We start from the raw sequence: 17,868 nt of genomic DNA, 5'->3' as shown, positions 1-17,868 counted from the left end.
CCGGCAACGGGCTCCTCCCACTACCGCCACCAGCACCTGTGCAGAGACTCGCCACACCCACCACCATGGCACCATCCGTCCCAACACCATCGTCCCCAGTTACCTGGGACATATCTGTCTCCCCAACCAGAACACAAGCTCCCTGGGACAGGGATCCTGAGTGTGCCGGGTCCGGCACAGGCTGGCACAGAGAAAGGCTCCGAAAGCCTTGGTCAAACCCACACGCCCAGTGTGGCTGTGGGAGAGCCGGCCCCTGTGCCTCACGCTCCCCTCCTTCCACTCCCCTCCCTCCCTCCCTCCGTCACACTCGCCCTCTCCTTGTCACCTGCCCATTCTCTATCATCTTGCCCCTCCCTCTGTTTTGGAAAGAAAATCGCAGGAAATACTGTAGGCAGTGGAAGGACAGGAGGAGCCAGTATTTGGAAACAAGGAACAAAAACAAAATGAGGTTAAAAGTAAAATGTTTTGTTTCTCCACTGGTTTTATTTCTCAGTGATGTCACCACCGCCCTTCAGGGGAGGTTTCAGGTAATTTACACAAGCACTGGGCCCAGTGCCTGGACTAAAATATGAGTTATTTTTATTTTTACTATGAAAGATACTAAGCATATTACTTCAAAAGAATTACAAGGGGTTTCTAAAAAATAAGACAGTGGTTCTAAAATCTTGCTACACACAAAATTACCTAACAAGTTTTTTTAAAAATAAAAAAGACTACCTGGCTGGCATAGCTCAGTGGATTGAGCGGATTGAGCGTGGGCTGCAAACCAAAGTGTCGCAGGTTCAATTCCCAGTCAGGGTACATGCTTGGGTTGCAGGCCATGACGCCCAGCAACCGCACATGGATGTTTTTCTCTCTCTCTCTCTCCCCCTTCCTCTTCCTCCCTCCCCTCTCTAAAAAATAAATAAAATCTTTAAAAAAATAAAAAATAAATTAAAAAGACTAGTAGAATCCTGATAGAAAAATGAATTAGGCAATGAACAGGTCAGTCAGTCTCTCTCACACGTAAATCAATCAGCTTGTGCATGTGTCTGAGTGTCTGTATGTCTGACACACACCACACACAGAATAAGCACATGATAGGTACACTCAAGTTCACAGGTCAGAAAAATACAAATTAAAACAAAGTATCATTTTCATCCAGCTAATGAGCAAAAATGAAAAAGGCTTTTGCCCAATGATATTCAATGTTGTGTGGGGAAAGCAGCACTTTCTACACCCAATGACAGAAACTGCTGGTCCTTTTGAGGGGAAATTTGACAGAATCTATAAAAACTGTAATATGCATATTGAGTCACATTCTATATGAAGGGCACACATGAAAGAAGGTGATCAAAACCCAGTAAGATCACTTACTTAAAGCCCTTTGCCCACACTGAGGCTGTCCCAGGGCTGGGTGTGTCCAAGGCTGAGAAGGTCCCTGAGGAGCTGTGTGCTGGGAAAGGGGCAAGGCAGAGGGGGTGGCAGGCTGCCTCTGAGGGAGGGCTGGGCATGGAGAGGTGGGCACCCAAGTCACCCCAGGAGGGTTAGCAGTGGCTGATCAGAAAGAGGGACAAGGGAGGAAGCAGGGTTGCTAAGCGACCTGGCAGGGTGCAATGGCCTCATCAGAGACAAGTTGGTTTCATATCTTCCTGGTGCAGATTCCAAGGCCAGCCACAAGAGTGATGCATTCACCATCTCAAGGCAATTGTAGGCAATGGGAATTGGAGGAGTGGGAGCAGGAGGGACTCCACAGATCCCATGAAACATTCACAAGAGGGGCAGCTTCTAACTTCAGAGAACACAGTGCAGCATCACCAGCATGTGCAAGTGGAGCAAGCTGAGTCAGAGCTGTGCTCCTTCTGTAGCTTTTCTTCCCACAATGCCACAATCTAGGAGGGAGAGGGGAGAAGTCCCAGGTGGAAGAATGGGACTGCCCCTAGGACCTCAGGTGGTGTTCATTTGACACAGCAAAGATCACAGCCACACTCCCAACATAGTACTGCCCAATGCAGAGACTTGTTCTGTATAAATGCTGGCAATGGTGCCAAGTACTATGGGGAAAAAGCAAAGCTGGGGTGTATGTGATGTGTGTGTACGTGCGTACACGTATGTATACCTCTCTACATCTATATATTTTATATGAATGCATCTATATTCTGATGGAAATGTACAGTGCAAAATGGTTTGGAAACAATCTAGCTGGCTATCAAAAGAGGAATGATTAAATACAGCAAGTATGCCGTTCTATTCACCCATGGGAAAGACTGAAAAGTAGAATGGAGTACTAAGAGCTTCAACATACATTAAGTTAAATTTGCAAATAAAAACAGTAAGTTCTAATTTTCATTAAAAGCTCCACGAATGTGCATGTGTACAGAAGCACTGCAAAAGGTCTGCAATTTCAGAGCCTAAACAGGTCACAGGGGGCTCCTAGGTGGGAGGAAGTGAGGCTGAAGAAGAATTCAACAGACTTTGTTTTAGTGAGCCACGATCCTACCTATTGTTACTCTCTACAGTTAATTTACTACTTTTTGTTAGTTAAAAATAAAAAAGCCAAAACACACAGAGTTCAGGCCCTACTCTATACCCTCCACTGCAGCCTCGGTGGATGGGGCTGCTCAGGGAACCCCGTTCCCGACAGGGAGGATGCACATGGACCCAGAACACACCTCCTGAGGAAAAAAGAGACCATGAAACCGCTCCGCACCTCTCAAGAGGAATTAGTTCCCATATGTATCATATACTCAGTTAAGACTTTCACTGATGGTTAGCATGTTAGCTGTACTTACACAATCTTAGCACTGTCTTCGCAGAAGTCAACGTGTAATGTAACAGGCTTTGTGCAGTACAGTCTGAATTTTTTTGCTCTATAGGGAAGCTGCATAAAAGTTTCTACTGCAACTCGGATGCTTTAATAGTGAAAGAAACAGATTATAAAGAAAAATTATACGTAACATTTCTTTAAAGTACACCAATATAATTAATACACAACATAAAAATAAAACACACAAAAACAAATTATCTGTTTCTAATACAGCCACCAACAAGAAATACTTGGAGACATTTGCCCAAGGTAATGAAAATTAGTTCCGGTGAGGGGTGGAAATCTTACTCTTCTATGTATAAAGCACAGCTACACGTATAGTAAATACACAGATATTCAGTATATCTTTGCTGTGAAAATTTCATGGCAGGGGAGGGATTAGAAAAATAATGTCTAGTGAGACTCCTTAGGTTGAGGAACACAGGGTAATATGATCAAACCTGGGAAGCAAATTCTATTTAAGAATTTTAAGTATCAATTTTAATACATGACCAGAATTATCTTAAACTTTCTGTAAATGAGCAGCTGTTTTAATAATTAGTGTTTGCCAACTTTGCACAAGAAAGCTGAAGGGCTAAAATCTGGTAAGTTGGTCAACATTTTTATTTTCCTTCTTTCAGGCAAATGACAGATATTAACACCATCTCAGCATAAACAGGTTATGAAGATGCACACATGGCTGTCTAGACACCGTGTGTGTGTGTCTCTCTCTCTCTCTCTATATATATATCCCCTCTATACACATATTCTCTCTCTCTCTCTCTCTTTCATCTGAGGATACTTTTTCCACTGCTTTTAGAGAGAGAGAGGAAGGGAGCGAGAGAAACATTGATGTGAGAGAGAAGCACCCATTGGCTGCCTCACATGCACTCCCAGACCATGCCTTCAGCAGGGATCAAGGATCAAACCCACGACCTACATGTGTATCCTGACTAGGAATCGAACCCACACATTTCAGTTAAGAATGATGCTCGAACCAACTGAGCCACACCGGAGAGGGCATTTTGTCTCAGTTTAGAAAAACGGTGGCTGCACTAATTGCCCCTCAAGACCTCCTTGTATTCTATTTAATCATGTGATTCTCTTTGTCCTAAACAAGCTAAACTTAAATTATCAAATACTAAAAGAAAATATCCCCAGTTAAGCACAAGTGTTTTTAAACAATTATGGTTAGAAAGATAGAGAACCACAAGCTAGAAATGCATCTTTTTTCTTAAGTATCTGCAAATTCCCAATGTCTGATGAGCTGCTCTGCCATGAAATTCTTAAGACAATTCAGTAAAGTAAATCTCTTACTGCAGTTGAAGTCTATTTGCTGCTGCTCTTTTGGAAGAAGGGTCCTCATATTTATTTATTAAACTGATATCCTCTTACCCTGGGATAGGAAACCATGAAGAAACTACCACAAACACTTGTTCACAGCCTTTTCTAACGAACTATGACATGCAGTACTGGAATCAATGAGGGTTCATTCTGCACCGTCTCCCACCATACGTGACGGTCACACCCTCACTTTGCTAGGCAAGACAACCAGGAATGTGTCCTTGAATATATGCTCTGCTCTCTCCAACCTGAGGCTACACCCCTTCAAAACGCCCCTTCTGTGGAGAAAGGAGATTGTTTCTGCCTCCTGGTAGCATCTTTCTTGCAGCCAAGCCTCCCTAAAGTACCTGCCTGGACACATGAACAAAACCAAGAGGCCAGGTGAGGCGAGCACCTGCCCCTTCTGGGCAGGAGCGGGGAAGAAGAATGGAGCTGCCTGTGAGTTTTTATCCTGACTGTTTGTTCCTACATTCACTGCATGTAGAACTGGAACCTGAAGTCTTTAAGCCTTCCCCTTTTTGTTTTTTAAATTTTATTTTAATCATTGCTCAAGTACAGTTTTCTGTCCTTTACTCCCATTCCAGCCCATCTACCCAACCCTCCCCACCTCCCTCCTATTTCCACCCACCCCTAGTTTTTGTCCATGTGTCCTTTAAATTTGTTCCTGTAAACCCTACCCATTCCCCCCTGAAATTCCCTCTTCTCTCCCCTCTGGTTACTGTCAGTCTGTCCCCTATTTCAGTGTCTTTGGTTATATTTTGTTTGTTTCTTTGTTTTGTTATTTAGGTTCCTGTTAAAGGTGAGATCATATGGTATTTGTCTTTCACTGCCTGGCTTATTTCACTGAGCATAATGCTTTCCAGCTCCATCCATGCTGTTGCAAAGGGTAGGAGCTCCTTCTTTCTTTCTGCTGCATAGAATTCCATTGTGTAAATGTACCATAGTTTTTGGATCCATTCATTTACTGATGGGCACCTAGGTTGCTTCTAGCACTTAACTATTGTAAATTGTGTTGCTATGAACATTGGGGTGCATAGGTTCTTTTGGATTGGTGTTTCAGGGTTCTTAGGATATAGTCCCAGCAGTGGAATTGCTGGGTCAAAAGGCAGATCCATTTTTAGTTTTCTGAGGAAGTTCCATACTGTTTTCCATAGTGGTTGTACCAGTCTGCAGTTCCACCAACAGTGCACTAGGGTCCCCTTTTCTCCATAACCTCTCCAACACTTGTTGTTTGTTGCTTTGTTTATGATAGCCATTCTGACTGGTGTGAAGTGGTATCTCATTGTGGTTTTAATTTGCATCTCTCTGATAGCTAGTGATATTGAGTATCTTTTCATGTGTCTCTGGATCCTCTGTATGTCCTCCTTGGAGAAATGTCTGTTCAACTCCTTTGCCCATTTTTTAATTAGGTTGCTTGTCTTCTTAAGAGTGGAGTTGTGTAAGTTCTTTATGTATTTTGGAGATTAAACCCTTGTCTGAGGTATCATTGGCAAATGTTTTCCCATATAGTTGGTTCTCTTTTTATTTTAATACTGTTTTCTTTAGCTGTGCAGCAGCTTTTTATTTTGATGAGATCCCATTTGTTTATTCTTTCCTTTATGTCCCTTGCTCTGGGTTATGTATCAGTAAAAATGTTGCTGCATGAAACATCAGATTTTCTGCCTATGTTCTCCTCTAGGACTTTAATTGTGTCACAGTTTATACTTAAGTCTTTTAACCACCTTGAATTTACTTTTGTGTATGGTGTAAGTTGGTGCTCGAGTTTCATTTTTTTGCATGTAGCTGTCCAGTTCTCCCAACACCATTTGTTGAAGAGACTGTTTTTATTCCATTTAGTGCGTCTGCCCCCTTTCTCAAATATTAATTGACTATAGAGACTTGGGTTTATTTCTGGGCTCTCTGTTCTGTTCCATTGGTCCATGTGCCTGTTTTTATGCCAGTACCAGGCTGTTTTGATTACAGTGGCCTTGTAATATAGTTTAGTATCAGGTATTGTGATCCCTCCTACTTTACTCTTCTTTCTCAAAATTGCAGCAGCTATTCAGGGTCGTTTATGGTTCCATATAAGTTTTTGAAGTGTTTGTTCTATGTCTGTGAGATATGCCATTGGTACTTTAATAGGTATTGCATTAAATGTATAAATTGCCTTGGGTAGTATGGACATTTTGATGATGTTAATTCTCCCAATTCAAGAACATGGTATATGTTTCCATTTGTTTGTGTCTTCCTTGATTTCTTTCTTCAGTGTTATGTAGTTTTCTGAATACTTGATATAGAAAAAAGAAAATAAAATACCTAGGAATAAACCTAACTGAAGAGATAAAAGTCTTCCCTTTTTGAAGCTAAAAAAACCCTCCAGCTTAAAAGCTCTAGCCCCTTACTTTGAAAACTGACACTCTCCTTTAAAACTGACATTTGTCTTCTTAAAGGGGAGGCAAAACAAAATTCATACGTACTTTTTCAATTTCACTGGAATGTACTTGGCAAAATCCACAAGGAAACACTCTGCCAGGTAATGGTCTGCTGAAGACACAATCGACTTAATGACAGCCCGGCACCAGCACCTGAGTTCCTGACAGTAAACCACACACACCTACACAGTGAAAAGACGACATTAGCGTTAAAGCCTTTAGCCACATCATGGGAGAACTAAAAGGTCTTCTCAAAATCATCTCAGCCTACACTTCACCTTTCAGAAGAGGAAAGAGATTCAAGGGGGCTGACCCTGCCTTGTCATTCTTGGGGGGTGGAGGCATAACCCTAAATCAAATCAAAGCTTTACATTTCTCTATCAGACCACAAAAAATACAGGGGACAGAGGGCAATTTCACCGCCACCACCACCAGGAAGCCATCAGGCTACCCCAAATGTGGAATATTGTAAAAAGACAATGCCTGCTTTCATTTCTAAAATAAGTATGGAGAAAATACATGTGATTAATGATGATTTTTTAGAGGGAAAGGAATTTATTTTCAATTTTTCTCACAAAGAGTTTATAAATCTTTTCCTATTGTGCTATTAGAAAAATTCAAACTCTTCTGAGAAATAACGGTATGTAGACAGTCAGACAACAGGACTAGGAGTTGAGGCTGCAAGAAAGGGAGGAGGGGCAAAGATTCAGGGTAAGGGAATTAAGGAAGCTAAAGGTGGCTAAAGTCATGAGCAAACCAAAAGGGAGGCAGCAGCCCTAGACTGAAAATCCCCATGAATCCAGAATAATCCCTCTGGTCCCTAGCCACAGGAGGATAGTCCGAATGCCTGAATTGAGATGACACTCCATCTCTAGTTGGCCCATATGAACCTTATACAATGACTGCCACATTCAGGATTAGTCTAAATCTTGTGCAACCAAAACAACTTACTAGGCAATACTTATAAGTAATCAGAATACCCCAAAAGCTTTTATCATCTTAGTTGCCAAAATATTCTACATTTTGAGTAGTATTTCAAGAAATGATGCTTAAAGCACATTTAGATACATACCTGCCCTTCCTCCAACATTAATGGTTTTATTTCTATGTCTTGACTCATGGTATTATAGAAGTCATTCATGGCTCTATTAAGTTTTTGATAGTCAACTTCATGATCTAAAAAGGGACTACACCCTTTTATAATAACCCAGAAGCAACCTGGATCCTCAATCTGTAAAATGTTTAAAAGACAAACAAAACAATGCATGATTTAAAAGTAGAACCCTAAAATATGAAACCTTAGAGCCACAATGACTTTTTCTAATTTAAGCTGATCTAACAAATTCTTGATAAGCACCCCTGTCATAAATGGTCAAAATAAAAGACCCTTAACATTTATATGTATCAAATCATCAGGCTGTACACCTTAAACTTACATGATGTTACATGTTAATTAAATTCAATAAAGCTGTAAAAAAGACAAAAGACACAAAGACAAAATCCTAAAACATGTTACCAAGGACATGTAATTCTTCATTACATGTTGACTCAAAAACATGTATGTAATTCTTCATTACATGTTGTGACTCAGTGTCCTTGAGCTCCTGTCTTTTGAAAATATCCATAATATGTGAAAGCAAGGTGCAGAACACTGTTTTTAGTTTCCGATGTCTTTCATTACAAAGAGAAGATACATTCTGCTCATATTAAAAGAAATAAATGATGGCAGATAAATGAAATCAAATACAAATTATTACCGAAAGGGGAAGCCAGAAATGAAGTGGAAAGCACAGGGATGAAAGTCAGACTCCTTTGAATGTATCTTATCTTACAAACTAAAATTTTCATTGTTGAAGGTAGAAATACAAAATGAAAAGTTAAATTTCAATTGAAAATATCAATAGGAACTCATGTTGAAAGGGCCTAAAGCAATGACATCCCAAGATTTTGGATTCTAGGTGCCAGGTGGCAGGAATACAGGTGTTCCCATTAGCAATCTATTTTTCTGAATGTTGGATCATTCCAATAAACAGCTGGAGAAAAAGAACAGCTGGCCGTCTGGTTCCAGTAATGGCAAAGTAGTTTATACAGACTAATCTTGCAGCCGACAATTATAAATCCTGGAAAAAAATACAAAACAATCACTTTAAGACACTGAAGAGATACCAAAAGCAGGTAGAAACTGGAGGGGACTTAATTCTTCAGAAGAGGACCCGTCACTGAGTGAGATCCATGTCTCTATGCAGCTTTCTGGAGAAGCCTCCTTAGTCCTGCTGGTGCAGAGCAACTACAAACTCAAGCAGAAAGCTGCACTGTCTGTGGCTTGAGGCGCCAGAGCAGCTGTTAATTAAGGGGAGACATTCTGAAAGACAGCCACAGAGGGAAAGGCCTGAAGTCAGCATCAGGAAACCCGTCAACTCCTTGGCAGTCTCTGAATGGCACAGGTAAGACTCCAAGGAATCCAGGGAAAAGCAACAATTGGAAGGCTGAAAGAAATAGTTTTATAGCTGCCGCCCATGAGAACTCCACACACAGGCTCGTCCCAACCTCCACACTAAGAGGCCACCCAAACTCTAGTGTGGCTTCCAGCAGCATAAGGCTCGATCCCTGGGAGGACCCCCGTCCCTCCAAGATGCCTACCTGGGGAAGCTCAAGGCTCCCAGGAGAATTCACTGTGTTCTAGCCAACACCTGACAGAGGCCCCTGCCTTCCCATTACTAACTGGCTTACAGCTGTGAATCCTTCCTGTCCTTTTGAGATGTATGTAACCCCAGAACCAGCTCAAACCAGCCTTATCCTGTTTCTAATTAGATCTGAAGTTGTTTTTCAGGGATAATGGGGAAAAAACTGTTGCCATGAAGCCAAAGCAAGTGCAAAGGAGAGTTTTGACCTTTAGTAAGACTCAGAACCAAAGTCAACCCCCAAGGACGCAAAGAGCTAGGACTTGACTGAAACTGGATCACTGGAATCCTTTCAGAAGTGAAGGGTTCCTTGTCCAAAAAGATCTCTGGCTGAATTCCTCCAAATGAAACGTGCCTCACTAGCACTTCCACATACCAGCCCATCCTTCTCTATGCCCTTAATTTCCACCCCAAACCCTCCATGGGGGTGGGGGCAAATTTCAGTATTGCCTCCAGTCTCCTAGTCAGTGGACCTCGCAATAAAGCCTTTTCTTTTCTCTAAAGCCAAAGTCATGGTATTGGCTTTTATGCACATGGGCAGCAAGCCCTTCTTGTCTATGCACCTCCTAGTACTCAGGGGAAAGTCTTCCTCAGGGTCTTAAAGCCATTCCTTTGAAATGTAATCATCAGGAGGAATAAGGCTTTCATCAAACCTACTAGAATGGATAAGATTTGTAAAACTGACAATCTCTGCACTGATGAGGAGGTAGAGCAATTAGAACTCCTACAAACTTCTGACAGGAATGAAAAATGGTAGTTACTTTGGAAAACAGTTCTCATAAAGTTAAACAGGTAATCACAGCCTATTTACCCATGAAATGAAAACTTGTATTCACACAAAAACCTGTATGAAAAGTTTACAGCAGCTCTTTATAATCTCTAAAACTGAGAAACAACTCAAGTGACCTGCAACGGGTGACTGTATAAACTGTTTATTATCCACGCAATAGAATACGACTCAGCAATATGAAGCAGAAACGGACCTGTCACAACATAAATGAGTCTGAAATGCATCATACTAAGTCAAAAAAGTTGGACTCCCCAGTCACCTCTCCCTCCAGCCCCTTGCAACCACCCTTTTAATTTCTGTCTCTATGAATTTGGTTACTCTAGGAAACTCATGTAGGTGGACTTATAACAGTATTTTCTTGGTATGTGGCTTATTTCACTTAGCATGTTGTTCTAAAGGTTCATCCATGTTGTAGCCTGTGTGAGAATGTCCTTCCTTTTTCAAGTTGGAATGATATTCCATTGTAATGTATATTCCAAATTTTGCTTATCCATTCATCTGTTGATGGACACTTGGGGAAAAAGAGTTCACCCATGTAAAGGCTAAATTAATCTGGAGAACCACAATTGCCTACTTGCACCAAACTTGGGGTAATAAATACTCCTATACTGGATAAAAGTTTGCTCAGTGTCAGCATGGTAAGAGCAGACAGCGGGGGCAGAGCACAGCTGAGGGGATAGATAAAAGGGTCCCCAGATCCAACTAACAGAGAGGGGTTCCCAAGCTCCAGGCAGTGAGAATGCAGCTCCTCCTGCCAGAGTCTTGCTCTGATGGACTGGCATGTGCAGGATCTGTACCCTCAGGAGAGCCCTACCTTTCTAAAGGAGAAATGTTACTAGTCCATTTTAGGACTGATGGTGAAGAGGAGTTTACCAGATGGATCTGAAACCCCTAAAAGTCTCTGAGCAAATCCTCCATAAGCGTCAGTTTGTGAATCTCAATTCACATAAATACATGACATAAAATAGAAATGGAAAGTTTGGGGGTTTTTTTTTGTTTTTAAATCCCATCATTTGTTAGGGCCCTCTCTTCTTTCCACTTAAATATGATTTTTAAAACTTATTTATATTTCCTTTTCCCAATAACAACAAAAAAACCCCACTCCTTCGTAAACTCCTTCCTCCAAGTAACAGGGCGAACAGAACATGCCATCCCAAGTCTCTGACATTGCCAAGGAGCACTCACCTGACTCAAAGACGAGAAGCTGCAGCAGTCAGTCCCTGCTCAGCAGGTCTCACAAGAATGAGCCCCCACCGTGACCTGCCCCCCAACCCCGCCCCAAGCCCTGCTCCAAGGACCAGAGATCGGTAGGGAGCAGCAGCCAGAGTACCGGGGCACGAGCCGTCTGGAGTCCCCACAAATAAAGACAAAACATGCGTGTGTGCAGGGTTCCAGGAAGGGAGATACAGGTCACCCCCACCCCTGTCCAACAGGGGTGATGACCCACTGGACAGGACCCATGTGAGTGGGGGGAGAACGGGTCAAGATCCCCATATCCACGACCTGGGGCTCACAGGAACCCCCAACCAGCGCGGACCCAGGTGGGCTGTGTGGGAGAGGGGGGTTACCGTCTGTCCCTTCCCCTAAGGTTCTAGAGTTAGTAAATACAGGCCACACAGTTAAATCTTAATTTCGAAAAACACATAATAACTTGCGCTATATCCCAATTACTGCATGGGGCACCGCTAAGCTAAAATGTGTTGCTTTGTTGAAATTAAAAGTTCGAGCCCTGGCTGGTGTAGTTCAGTGGACTGAGCGCGGGCCTGGGAACCAAAAGGTCGCCAGTTGGATTCCCAGTCACGGCACACGCCTGGTTCGAACCAGGTCCCCAGTAGGGGGTGCGAGAGAGGCAATCGCACATTGATGTTTCTCTCCCTTTCTCCTTCCCTTCCCCTCTCTTTAAAAATAAATAAAATCTTTAAAAAGAGAGAGAGGCGTTGGAGCTTTTGTCCAGCGCCCCTACCCGCGGTCAAGACAGGCATTCCAAGCCAGGCGGACCTGCACGCGGATGGTTTGAGTTGAGTCAACCGCCAGGCCCCAGGGCTTTGCGCTCGCTCACCTTCAGCACCACTACCTCGAGCATTCTTCCAGCGCCTCGCTGGCCGCCCCCGCGCTCGTCCTGGGAGGTTACGCACCGTCTCAGCCGCTCCTGTTTCCTAGTCTTCCCGTGAGTCTTTCCTACTCACTCGGAATGCACTTTGGGGGCGGAAGTGGAGCCTCTAGCAGTGTTTGCCTCCGTGGGTGCCTTGCCTCCACCCAAGTTCGCTAACACGGCTCCGCGCGCCCAGCTCCAGCACCCCAGGTACACAGCCTCGAAGCCCAGGCCCGCCACGCACCACGGGTGACGCTCTCCGTCCTCTAACCCGGCCGCCTCGGCAGGCGCGCTTGGGGCTTCAACAGACCCGCACCTGCTCCTGACTCCAGGATTCCGAAAACCACGTGATGCACCAACGGCTGGGACAACCGCCCACGCTCTGCGCACAGCGCCCTGCGGCGGGGCGGGGCAGCGGGACGCAGGGGGAGGAGCTGGGACGCACAGGCGCTGAGCCTGCAGGGGTCAGGTGCGAGGCGTCAGGTTTTGGGGTTTGAGTGGGTCTTGCACCTCCGAGGACCCAGGGACTCTCACGTCCACCTTCTTACCTGTGTGGAGGGGCAGAGTGGCCGCCTGTGAACCGAATTAGTTCGTAGTAGTCATCCAGGAGGCCCTGACCTCCAGGGAGGAGAAAAACAGAGCTAAGTAAATGAAGCTCACCTGTGGCTGAATTCCACTAATCAGGCCTCACTCCCAACGGAATCACCTGGCAGTGCCAAGTCACCCAAAAGCCCCAAGTTAGCTGACTGACCTTGGGATAGACCTTGGGAATACCTAGCAGCTGCCAAGTGAGTTCAGTTGGGGACTACACCTCACTCTCTCTTGGCGCCAGTCACTGGCTGTGCCCAGGTGGGGGAAGGAAACAGATATCTGGTGGGTTGATTAGCCCGTTACTAGGTAAGTCCCTGGTTTACAGGACCAAAAGCTCTCTGCCCTGCCATCTTGGTTCTTTTGAACCGTCTGGGATACAGTTGGAACTGTAATTGGAAAAGACACCAGCGTTCGGGCTGCCTGTCACTACCAAATCCAATAAGCAATGACAGCGATTGAATCTTTTCTGGGCACTTTATTCAGATGGCCAGCGATTCGAGAAGATGGTGGGTTCATACCCTAACAAAGCCATCTTCCCCTTTCTTTCCTGGCCAGATCTTTTTATAAGGGGGATGGGGAAGGACAAACAATGTACGGTGAGGACTTTGAGATTTAGCAGCTGCAACATTCCTATCCTGGGCAGTTAGCTGTCTCCAAGGGGGAGGGGTAGTCACCTGCTTCTTCCTGGTACAGATGTCTCCGGGTGGTAATCCCTAGCCAGTGCCCCAGGAGGTTGGCAGCTTTTCCCAGGTGCCAGGATGGGCCTTATCTGTAGTTTCTGAAATGAAAGCTTAACATAACACATTACCTGCTAGATTTATGGCTATTTACCTTAAGCTAAAATTTTCCAAGTCTTGAGTACCCTATCAGAACCACTTGGTGTGTAGCAAGACTTTGTGATGCAAAATCCCAGCCGCCTGCACCAGGACCTGTTAAGATTACTTGCTCTGTTCTCATTGTATATGGACTTTTGGTTCCAGTTGTATATATATATTTTATGGGTTTTTTTTCTGTGTTTTTAGTGCCAATATAAGTCTGCTTTGTAAAAAAAAAAAAATGGCATCTTTTCTGGTTCCATCCTTGGCTAGCAACTATAGGAGCAGCAGCATCTACCCTGAAAGGCAGTAGTCTCACCCACATTTTAGCCAAGAAGAAAATGTTTTGATTGCAGTATTGCCTGGCCCATGTATATACTTGATTTGGGGGAGAAAAGTAGCCCCTGAGTGAATCTTTGAATTATTATACTTGAATCCTTTTGTCAGGTTCTGGAAAATGGGATGAAATCCTATGTGTACAGATCTGTATGTCTCTACATAATCAGGATGCAGCACAAAAAAAAAAAAAAAAGAGAGACAAGTTAATGGTACAGAGGGCAGAGGAACCTAGAAAGCCTTCCCTACCAGACAGTAAAATTTGGGAAGAAGAAAAATAGAAAATGAGTCTTTTAAATACCCTAAATCCTTCACTTGGATGCCTAGGAGCTGTTGCAGCCCTGGGAACGGGTCAGGTGGGGGGCACTAATGCCACGCCATGCAGAAGCAGCCAGGCTGACTGCCCCACCTCAGTGTGAAGGGAAAAAATGGTGCTTTTAAACTCAAGCTGTTTTCCACTCCCCCACCCCCCCACCTCTTCCCCCACCCCCCCGCCTCTTCCCCCACCTCCTTCAAAGTTGTCAAGGGTGCTAGGTAATTAAACAGCTCACTTTTGAGTCCACTAAAGGAATGCAATAATCACCAAGAATCCAAATGGGTAATTGATGTCTTTTAAAATTGTTAGCATGGAATATATATTTGTTTTTGCTTAGTTCAGAGAAAAAGTTCTTGTTATCTCTGTTATGCCCCTTAAAAATATATGTACTTGCCAATGAGGGAAAAAACTGTTTCTAAAAGTTATGAAATATGTTCACGAAGTTGTCAACTAAATGTTAGAAATGCACAAGAGGTTGGAGAGGTAGAGGGGATGTGGACTTGGATGGGCCCTTGTGGTGTTGCCACCTCCTGGAGGGGTAAAACAGGCTGAGGCCTGTTGGACCTGGTCCTTCGAGGGGAGGGATCTGAGGTAGAGTCAGGAGAGGCAGGGGATTGGTAGTCTGAGATCCAGGCCCTGGCCTGGCCCAGGGAGAGTGAGGAGGGATGCATAAGGAGGAGGAATAGTCCTTGGACAGATCAAAAGATGTTTCTGCCTAGGTACTGGGAATAGGCAGATGTTTCTTGGGAAGGGGAGAGCTGAGGAGAAGGAGTTGGTAGGTGGAACAGGTCTGGCTTAGGTAGGGGCACCTGCGCAGCTCAAAGAAGGCCTGGACATATGGGACCTCACTCCACTTGCCAGGACACTGACAGAAATTGTCAAGGTCTGTGAGGATTTGAGGGTCGAGTGTCCTGTTTTCTAGCCAGATGGATCCACTATCCAACTTATATTTCAGCCAGGCAGTGTTACAGTAGGAAATAAGTCTCTTGGGTTTTAAGTTCATTTCTATGCCTAGATCTTTCAGCTTCTGAGTAGACACCCCAAGGGAGTGTTGTGGGGAGGCAGTGATTGGCTCCTGACCATTATAAGGAATAAGGTTGAGGGGAGAAAGGAGCACGTCCAGTCTCCCTACCCTAGGACAAACAGAGGTGTCCCACCCTCCAGTGTCTTAGGGTTGCAACAGGGAAAGGGAGGAGAGGAGGGAGGCATCCCACCATCCTCCTCACTCCTGAGGGTCCAGGACCTCTCAGGCAGTGACTCTCACCCAGTTTGGAGGTTTTCTAGATGTTTTCCAGGACAAAAGCAGAACAGAGAAGGAGTGCCAAGATGAGGGAAAGGGATATACTCCTTACCCTAGTTGATTTTGTCAGTGTGGATGCAAAGGTCAGGCAAGTGGGCTTCCCCAATCATGGTCCTCCTGGGTTTCACCACCAAAATGTTAGAAATGCATGAAAGATTGAAACAGGTGGAGCCAGATAATCTGAAACAAGTGCCTTTATGTGAAGCTGCACCTAACAGGTGGGCTGAGTCTGGACAGACTGCAGCCAGCAGAGGGAGGCAGGAATGGGGGTTTTAAAAGAAAAAAGCACAGAGTTGTGGGTGCGGCAGGATAAGGTAGGGGTCAGTCTCTTGTTCTCCTGGACTGTTGCCTCAGGATGTGTGAGTCAGGACTATGGGTTAGGTAAAGGTCCAGGCTGTTCCCGGGTGCCGGAAGGTCGGTCTGACTTCCAACCATTGTGACTGGCATCAGATGTCTATGTTCAAGGTAGGAGAGAGTTTCAATTAAGCTGCAAACCTTGGGCATTCAAGTGGGTTGCGATAGCTGACTCATCAGCAGTCTGGCAGTTCAGAAAACTGGGCTGACGCTTTCACTAAAGAATGCCATTACTTAATTTAGTTGCTACTAAAAATTAAGGCTTCTAAGAATTAAGAATTCTAATTAAGTTGGAAAAAAGTATATGGTTTTGGTAACATAAAATTGAAAGTAAGTTGTTCTTATTTCTGAATGTGTTAAAAGGAAATGGAAATGGCTGTGGAAGTTGCAGAGGGTCTGTGCGAGTTGCAGAGAGTTTGTGCAAGTTAAAGGACTGTGAAGACAGAGGAAGTGGAAAAAGAAAGAATTGACAGGAATTGATGAAAATGATGAGAAAAAATAAAAGAAGCCTACATATTAAAGGAAGAAAGGATATTGGAGGAAGAAACTCAGTAACAGGAATGGAAATGGGAAAATAGAAATAAAGAAATGGAAAGGCACCTAGATAGATGGCAAAACGGAGTGGCGATTTTATTAAAAGCCTGGGAAGCTCCCTTTAGTTTTTTGAAACCAGTTGTGATTTCCCTACAAAAACCCCAACTAAAATTGTCAGGGGGAACAAATTAATTGATTTCTTAGTATGAAATAGCTTTCACTTGTAATTCTGAGCATTATCTTAAAATGTTGTTATAAAAAAAGCAAATTTCTTTGTCAGCTGCATTGTCATCAGATCTGTAGCCATGTCATTTTAAATATTTTTTGTCCCTTAAGGACAGTCATTGTTTTACTCTGATGCATTTGCTAAAATGTTACACCTTCAGAGAGATCCACGGAAAGGACTGTGACTTCTTCTAAAATATGAATTTCTGAGAATAAATTACAGATCACACATTTAACTAGATAGACGTATAGGACTCTAAGAAATAACTGAATTCACAGAAATACTGGCAAATAACCAGGATAAACAGGAATTAATTATGGGCTAGTGTGGCTCAGTTGCTCAGGTGCTGTCCCACAAAGTGAAAGGTTGCAGGGTCAATTCTCAGTCAGAGCACATGCCTGGGTTGCAGGTTCAGGCCCCAGCTGGGGCGCATATGAGAGCAGTTGATTGATGTTTCTCTCTTACATTGATGTTTCTCTCTTTTTCTTTATTTCTCCATTCCCTCTTTCTAAAATAAATAAGTAAATAAAATCTTTTCATGTTTGGAACCACCCTGCCTGGTTTCAGAAGCTATAACCCCCCATGGCTAAGGCTAAATAAGAGACCTTGGGATTATAAACCACTAAGGAAACAAAGTTTATCACCCTGGCAAGGGCACCACCTCTGCCCCCTTTTCCTTTACCCTGCTTGGTCCTGGGCTGATGACTGGTTAGCCAATGATGGGTAAAATTCCTCAAGGGAGGAATGACCTAAGACAGGCATGGTCAAAAAGGGGCCCTCAGGGAAGGACTTGGGGAGCCATAGAAAAAGGGGGTGATGATCTCTCACCCCTTGGCTTTGACATAGTCTGAGTCGTCATGCTGTCTACCAGAAGTCTCCTAATCTTGACTGCTTTAGTTCCCCTGCCTGACTTAAACCTGAAACAATGCCAGGAGTGGGTGTGGCCCTGTGCTGGAAAGGGCTGGTTCCTGGGGTGATTAGGTCTAAGAAGGAATTTGTAAAATCCCGTGAAATCTGCTTTGCTAATACTCTCAATTTAAATGATAAGGATCCAAGCATAGAATGAGTTTGTTTCCCCAAAGTTTTATGGCCCTTTAGCTATCTGACCCTGACTCAGAATAAGCCCTCATAGTTCTTTGAATGTTATCTGTTGTTTGATCATTACTGCCTGACGGTGATTAATGAGCTTTACCTGTATTCCTGTACAAATTGAACCCAATAAGAGCCCATTGAGGAACAGGCTCCGGGCCCTTCTTTGAGAGATCAGCCACTTTTCCTCCCCAAGCAGATCTT

At 44.0% G+C, this 17,868-nt stretch overlaps 1 protein-coding gene across 1 annotated transcript in view; it reads right to left on the bottom strand.

Annotated features, from left to right (window-relative positions):
* TDRD12 (tudor domain containing 12) overlaps positions 1-13,322 on the bottom strand; it is a 77,766-nt gene extending 64,444 nt beyond the window's left edge. Inside the window, exons 1-4 of the mRNA XM_045846646.1 lie at positions 13,299-13,322; positions 7,613-7,771; positions 6,586-6,722; positions 2,772-2,891 (exon numbers count right to left, since the gene is read on the bottom strand). Of these exons, the coding sequence (XP_045702602.1) occupies positions 2,772-2,891; positions 6,586-6,722; positions 7,613-7,771; positions 13,299-13,322 (440 nt within the window). The remainder of the gene's footprint in view (positions 1-2,771; positions 2,892-6,585; positions 6,723-7,612; positions 7,772-13,298) is intronic.
* Positions 13,323-17,868: the final 4,546 nt, after the last annotated feature.

Source organism: Phyllostomus hastatus, unplaced genomic scaffold, assembly GCF_019186645.2.
Source record: "Phyllostomus hastatus isolate PE091 unplaced genomic scaffold, TTU_PhHast_1.1 phas_contig_5, whole genome shotgun sequence".
Lineage (NCBI taxonomy): Eukaryota > Metazoa > Chordata > Mammalia > Chiroptera > Phyllostomidae > Phyllostomus > Phyllostomus hastatus.
The sequence above is the reverse complement of the archived record's forward strand: the minus strand, read 5'-3'. Positions and strand labels throughout refer to the sequence as shown.